Source organism: Pseudoliparis swirei, chromosome 8 (assembly GCF_029220125.1).
Source record: "Pseudoliparis swirei isolate HS2019 ecotype Mariana Trench chromosome 8, NWPU_hadal_v1, whole genome shotgun sequence".
Taxonomy (NCBI): Eukaryota; Metazoa; Chordata; class Actinopteri; order Perciformes; family Liparidae; genus Pseudoliparis; species Pseudoliparis swirei.
The window spans coordinates 8,383,246-8,390,742 of record NC_079395.1 but is presented as its reverse complement, the minus strand read 5'-3'; the positions used below and the strand labels follow the sequence as shown (position 1 = coordinate 8,390,742).

Below are 7,497 nucleotides of genomic sequence, written 5' to 3'. Positions count from 1 at the left end.
ATTCGGGATGCTTTGGACTTTCCTCATTGTCCCTGCTGGTGATTGTTTTTCTTCTGCTTTCTGTTTTCTTTACATCTGGTGATTCTACCCCCACCATATATATATATTACTTCAAGAGTAGCATAATACCAAACTGAAAAGCATGTTTACACTGACCTATTGTGGTTACACGCTTCAAGCGTGTTGCAGCGTGTGGTCAGACGTGTCCTGTTGCAGCTCGAGTATAATTACGTTTAACCTTGATGTAGATGTAGACCTTGCAACCTTCCCAACAGGGAACGCCATGTACAATTAAAATGTGTGTATACATAATATTACATGCACTATACTCAGTTGTAAAACCGGAACACGGTACCACTGAAAACGATTTTGGACACACACGGTCACGTGATTAAGGTGAAATGTTGCAGTACAGAAGTTATTCTGGGAGAAAGTACAGGAAAGGTACTGAGGGAGGCCAGCAGAGGGAGACACACCCTCATGAATCAGATGCCACAAAGAGCCCGAGAAACAATGGCTGAGACGTGACAGACAAACTGTAACATATTTTTCTCTCATAATGTTTTTACAGTTGGTATAAAGGAACTGGATGTTCTGAACCATTTCTACCGGAAAGGATCCACAACGTGGACCAATAAGTTTTCGTAAACATAAATAAAATAAACATTGATTTTTTTTGAGGTGTTCTAGGAGCTTTTTCTAACCAATAATCAACAATTAATTACTTTTTAAAATATACTTCATGCAATACATTGTAGGAAAATTCTTTGTCAAAAGTGCACAAAACTAGTTAATTTAGTACACAAACATATTTGTGTAATATCAGTCCTCTTCCAGTGGGAATGAAGAACATACTCACAACATACACATGCTGTAACTGACATAGGAATCAAATTAACAAATCGATTGATGAATCGACTTCTAACAAAACAGTCAGACTTTCTGTACATTTACAGGTAAACTTCAGGAGCCACTTTTGCGAGACAACCATCTGTGTATAATTGAAGTTTTTGTTACTGTGCTGCAAGTCCTTGACAAGCTTTTTAGAGGTCACCCTTTGTCTATTCGTAAAACAAACTCAAGGCTTCTTTCCAGCAGTTAAAGGATAAAAACTAAAAGCTTGGTGTGTTTTTTATTTTTTGAATCATTTGTAAGAATCTTGACGTGTTGCCTTTGATTCCAACTTCTCAAAGTCACCGCACAGGTAACACTGTAAAACGTGCTCTTTTTATTAAAGAACCTTTTGAGAACTGTGTGCAGATGGTCCGTATGAAAAGCACTAAAGATATATTTATTCAAGGTTAATCCTCCTGGATTTTGTTTAAAAATAAATAAATACAGGGAGCAACTTTACAGTATGATGTCTTCCAATACACCACCAATTAGACTCAAGACATCACCAAAGTGTTAAATAACCACCTCTCCAACATTTAAATCATGCAATATGATTACCCTCAAACAGTTAGCATTAAGTACGTTTATAATAGGATTTGTGCCTATTTGTTGTACAGTGGTAGGATGCTGTGCATGTGTACAGTTTAGAGTCCTGCAAATATGAGGTATTTCTGTAGGCTATCACCAGAACTTAGCACTGGCTCCCTCCACAAAAAGCCAGTGGGATATATCCATTTGGGATGATTCCAGAAAAATAAACTCTGGCAAACAAAACATATGAGGTACTTACATTTTGTTCAGCAACATAATCTTTAAACAAATTATTAAAACCACTTTCATGATTTCTGAAGCGTGAAAGCAATCGGCAGAAGTAACAAAGTAACGGTGGGCTATGAACAAGCTCCTCCACGGTGGCGTCAGTAATGAGGCTGTGAAGGCGCTCTGGTAGGCGTGGTGAGGTTTTGTAGACTCATTTTGCCACTTGTTAGCAAACATATTTTGTAAGACACAATGCCGTACGCTTGTGGTAAACAAATAACTTATTAAAGGCATCTAACCAAAAACCCATTTTATGACCCCATTGATTCTGAGACATTGGAGTATCGTTGCAGATTGATTACAACCAACTGAATATCTCTCTGCTCAGCACTTAAAGCGTGTTGGAGAACTACAGCGGCTTCCAGGTAACGGAGAAAAACCAGAAAAGCTCTTTTGAAAGCCGGTGTTCAGTCGGTTTCGTCTGTTGTAGAAACATGGCGGTGCAACATGCAAAGGACTCGCTTCATAAACGGCTTGTTATAAAGTGACGTAAACCCAACTATTAGTTTCAGGTTCTGATACTATAATGAAAAAATGGTTGTGAATACTATATTCATTTTCTGCTATCCTCCTCAGTCCTAAACACTGTTTATAAAAATATAAACAGAAAATATTCCATATTATAGATCTATACAGTTTGTTCTTAGATGTTGACAAAGCTGCAAACTGGCAGTAACAAAACATATTTTACCAAAATACTCGTGATCACAATGCTACATTGGCTCCTCTCACTAAACGTTGAGTCAGCATGGTTTACCTGTTTGTCGTGGTTTTGTTTTCTGACTGTTAGGCATCACATTTAAAAATGTCATGAAAAAAAATTGCTTCAAAACTAAACTATATCCATTCACCAACTTGCAGGAAAGCCATCATTCATGTAGCATAACATTATAACTGAAGACATGAAAATGGATCAATACTGTGGCACTCTTAAAAGTGGCAAACATGGAAGTGACTGTGTTATTCCTCATCTCTCCAACAGATGTCCCCCTAATGTCATCTTTTCCAGCTCCACTCACAAGGCAGAAACACACAATCTAATGTTTATATTGTAGATACATTTATATAATATCTTTTTTCTTTACAGTGGAATTGATCTGTCACACAAGTGACAACACAAAAAGCACACAATACAGTCAATAAACCAAACCTATAAAACATATGATTGTCACTTACTGCGAGTCACAAACAAAGTACATACTGTGAATAAATAATCTACAGAATTATGTACAATATGCACAACAAGAATTCAAATGGAAGAGCAAATAAAGCTTTGGATCCATGTACAGGAAATAAGGTAAGCAGATGTAGACTGAGCCAGCTGTCCCCAACATACAGCTTTAAGCAATAATCATCTAGAAGTCAGAAATTTACAGGACATTTAGTAACATTTAGGCTTTGAGCTCCTGCTTTTAATGACTTATAATAATGACAAATAGAAATGAAATCAGAGAGAATAAAATGAACACGTTAGCGCTATGTACAGTATCGCATTCCACGGAAAACTGGAGAATATTTAATGCTCATCGTCCAATGAGAATCAAGGCAACAACCACGGGACTACAGGCGGTCGAGAGAGAAAGAGGCAGAGAGAAAGAAGGGTCCAGAGAGAAGGAGACTCACAGCAGAGGAGAAGAAAAAAATACCCTCATTGTGCTCCTGCTGGCGTCCTTAGCCGGCAATGACAAACACTGGAAACTCTGTACATTTCCCCATCGAGAAGAAGAGAGCTGGTCAAAGAGCTGCATGTCTGGTTATGTGCATACCTCTCTCCTGTCGAGTCGGTGACACACACACACACACACACACTAGGCACAATGCACACATGTGAGGAGCTGCAGCCTTCTGTAATGTCCCGAACTTTAAGTCTCTGGTGGGTTCAGTCGCGAGTTACCCAGAGTTCAAGTACTCCAGTGCCACTTCATAGCAAAACTTGTACTGGTCCTATGAGACAAGAGGAAACAAACAACAACATTAGCGAGGCGTACAAGGCCAGATCAACCTGCTAGAGGGCCCAGAGGATAACACAGGAGCATCCAGGCCCCTATTAGGGTCCGAAGCTATTTGACTTTGAGGCAAGCAGTTCTGACGGAGTACACTTGCTGCTTTAATCTCGCCTCCTCCCCAATACACCCTCTGTGTAAATTATTTAACTGTACTTATTCATTTATGAATATGCACCGTGTAAACATAGATATCATCTGAAATGGAGTTTAAAGCTATATTTTGACAAGCCAGGGCCCTTATCAGATAACAGAGCAGGAGGCCCTTCATCTCAGATATTGTGCTTAATCAAATAGTGCTAATGTATTCATATATGTGTACACACACACACACACACACACACACACACACACGTGTAAAGCTAACACTATGAGTAAAGCAGAGGTTATGTAGCCCGAATAAGGGTCAGTTTCCAGTTTGATAATTGAGACATTGAATTAAACAGATCAGAACAAAAAACTAAATCACTGACTAAATATTTGGATTTATTTATAAACGTAGCTTTTAATTATATTTTCACTGTAATTTCTGGGCCACAACATTTCTTTATTTATGAATCATTTAAATAGTCTGAAGCGAATCAAAGCCACACAAGTGTTGGACACAATTGTAATAAGTCCCACAAGAAATATATTTATTTATATATTTCCATTAATTGAATCATCTACTGTGATCATTAAATGTTTCAGATGTAAACTATCTCAATGCAGGTACAATTTAAGGACTTTTAAAGGGGCGATCCACCAACTTTGGAAATAAAGATCAATGATATGACTGAAAAACCGATGAGCTGTGAAATGACAGAAAGCATTAGAAATCAGTGACGCAGAGCTTCTAGAGAAGAATTTACCAGGGCCTTTTTTCTTCCCCCAACTTTATTGAAGCAATATAAATTGCTGGAGCATCACCTTTAAAAAGCATCAGGTTCTGTCGGAGCTTATAATAACTCAAACTAGTCTGACAAAGTGCTGCTGCCCCTCACCAGTAGGTCCACCATGTTGGGTTTATTGTTCCTTAGTGTTTTGACAGCGTGGAAAACATCCACAGAGCGCTGGTGTTGAAGCATCTCGCACACAATGCTGATGGCACAGAATGTCCCACTTCGGCCGCCTCCATTCCTACAGTCATACAAAACAAGACATGCATTGACACATTTAATAAAATTGAAATTTTGTTTACAACAGAAAGGTAAGGATTTGACAATACAGCTGATTGAGGGATGAGGGTTGTCATAGGTGTTTTGATGCAGTGCTACTCTTTAGTCAGTAGGTGGAGCTGTTTCATCTTTAATGGCATCGCTGACAACTTCCCTCTGCACCCAGGACAGTGAACACTTACAGACAGTGGACCACGGTGCGTCCCTCGCCTCCGTCGTACTCTTCCTGCCACTTGTCCACCTGTCGAATTAGCTTGAGGAAGGAGCGCTTGGACATGGGCGTGTCTCTGTACATGGGCCAGCCCAGGAACTGGAACTGCTGCACCATCCGGTAGCCGTCCTGAGGCTGGAGGGGAAGGACACACTGGTTATCACAGGTTAACACACACTCACACAGTAGGGACGGGAGGAGGGGGTTAATCACTGCTGGGCAACAATGCAACCAGACTGTACAGATGTAGCTAAAGCTAAGCCTTCATGGGGGGCAAGTAGGGCAAGAGATGGATCTGGGCACGAGGAGTCACTGAAGAGATGAATGCGCAGATAGATATGTTGATAGATGAGCTCAGTCTCACCTGGAGACAGATAGTTAAGAGCTACAGACACTCTAAATCACACTCAGACATATCGATCAATAACACTTGTCAGAGATCATGTGTGATTAGATTGTATTCCACTTAACACGGCGGTGGTGCCTCTGCCGTCCACACGGAGTTACAACACGCCGACATGAGGACTGATTGTTGACAACTGTGGGCAGACTGTGAGGGTAAGGAGCTTACGCAGGTGACTGCAGGTGACGATGATGCAGCTCAGGACCCTTACTGCGCAGGGATATACGGTGAAGGTGAAAAGGTCACTTCCCCCACACAAACAAATACACAGACAGACCTATTACCTGTAGAGGTATCGACCAATGCATGTTCATACTTGAGAAAGTTGTGAGATAAACGTCTTTGGTTTGTGGCGCTCATATATTTGAAATACGAAATTGTACTCGTCTTTCCATAATCAGCGTACTTGGGAATATTTCTTTATTACAAAGTACTTACAATAAAAACGTTCACAGCCACATCAACCTGAGTGGTCACTGGATGATTTATTTTTCTTGTGAAATACTGGATAGAAATCCTTTAAATAAAAGTCTAAGTGTAACAAGGAGATTGTTTCTGAAATTAAAGGTTGTGTATTTTGCTTTGAATTGTGGTGGGAAAGGAAATCTTAAAAAACCTAGACTGATAAAACTGAAATTATTTACATGCTTAGATATTGATATAATTCGGATGGACTGCCCCTTTGGGGTAGATTCATGTTCTACCCAAAGGGTGTCAGTTGAAGGAGCAATCAGGGAGTTCAGCGTCTACCTTTTTGAACTACGTGTGAAAAATGTCTCATGCTGTCAAAGAGACGTGTGACTCGAGGCGATCGCACCTCAGTCCAATCACTTGTGCGGCGGCATAGTTAAAAAACAGACCGACTCTGCCACTGCACAGCTTGAATGGACAGGCCGGCGCGTGAGTGGGACGTGTGAGGTGTGCAGCCACAGAATACATTTGCTGTTGCGATGATAACCACGGAGAAGATAAACTAGTTGTAAAAGTTACAAAAAATAAATGGCCAGCACAGAGCAGGAACACCACATGATCACACAATTATAGTGTTCGCCCCCGAAAACAAATGACTTTCAGTTTGAATCGTCACCCTCACGTGTCACCGTACCCGTGCTGCATTGTAAATCCGGAATATTCGGCTGATGATGTCCTCCTCCAAGTCGGCGGAGACAAACTCCACCTGGATGGCTCCGTGGCGGTGGACTCCGTTTTCTGGCCAGTACTGTGGGCACAACTAAACAAAATAGGCACGTAGACACACACACACACACACACACACACACACACACACACACACACACACACATGCACATACACATACACAGGGAGAGAGAGACAAACATGGAAGATGATTCATTAGTTTCGGAGTCCAAACTATTCCAACTAAAGCCAGTGCCATTGATTTCAACTCCTCACACACACTTGCTGAAGAGGTTTCTGTGAGAGCACAAAGTTTTAGGACTTGAACAATGAGAAACCAGAGGTAGAGAAAGCAAAGGTTCATTAATTCAATTCAAAGTGTTTTCTTTTTGCAATATGATAAACTGCTTCTTCACAGAAAGTCGAAAGTCAAAACATAATTTGTTCAAGAAATTTGAAAGATATTCCACGAAATTTTAGACTAGTGTTACACACACACACACACACCTACACACACACACACACACACACACACACACACACACACACACACACACACACGTGTGCATGCCGGCAAAAAGCCATTTTAGAGAGAAGACCTGAGAATCTGCTTTGTGCAGAATAACAAGCTAATCAAAAGAAGAAGACACTTATTAAATAGTGGTTGATTGATAATTAAAGTAATTGGTTATTGAAGATAATTTATTAACAGTTTAATTTAATCTATTTCATCAATTGATTTATTACTATTAGCTCAATCAACATTTATCCATTAGCTACCCTTGTGTTGCCTTCGGGTCATTTTGACCCGAATCAATATTACACCCTCCCCCCGCCTTCGGATTAATTTGACCCCATTCAATGTTTAATGTC

General features: G+C 40.3%; 1 protein-coding gene across 2 annotated transcripts in view; it reads right to left on the bottom strand.

Moving 5' to 3' along the window:
- Window positions 1-2,751: 2,751 nt before the first annotated feature.
- LOC130198165 (receptor-type tyrosine-protein phosphatase mu-like) overlaps window positions 2,752-7,497 on the bottom strand; it is a 143,340-nt gene continuing 138,594 nt past the window's right edge. The window contains exons 31-34 of one of the 2 annotated variants that reach the window (XM_056421281.1): window positions 6,593-6,718; window positions 5,056-5,219; window positions 4,700-4,835; window positions 2,752-3,657 (exon numbers count right to left, since the gene is read on the bottom strand). In XM_056421281.1, the coding sequence (XP_056277256.1) occupies window positions 3,604-3,657; window positions 4,700-4,835; window positions 5,056-5,219; window positions 6,593-6,718 (480 nt within the window). In that variant the 3' untranslated portion in view covers window positions 2,752-3,603. The remainder of the gene's footprint in view (window positions 3,658-4,699; window positions 4,836-5,055; window positions 5,220-6,592; window positions 6,719-7,497) is intronic. The other variant, XM_056421282.1, reaches the window with a different exon arrangement.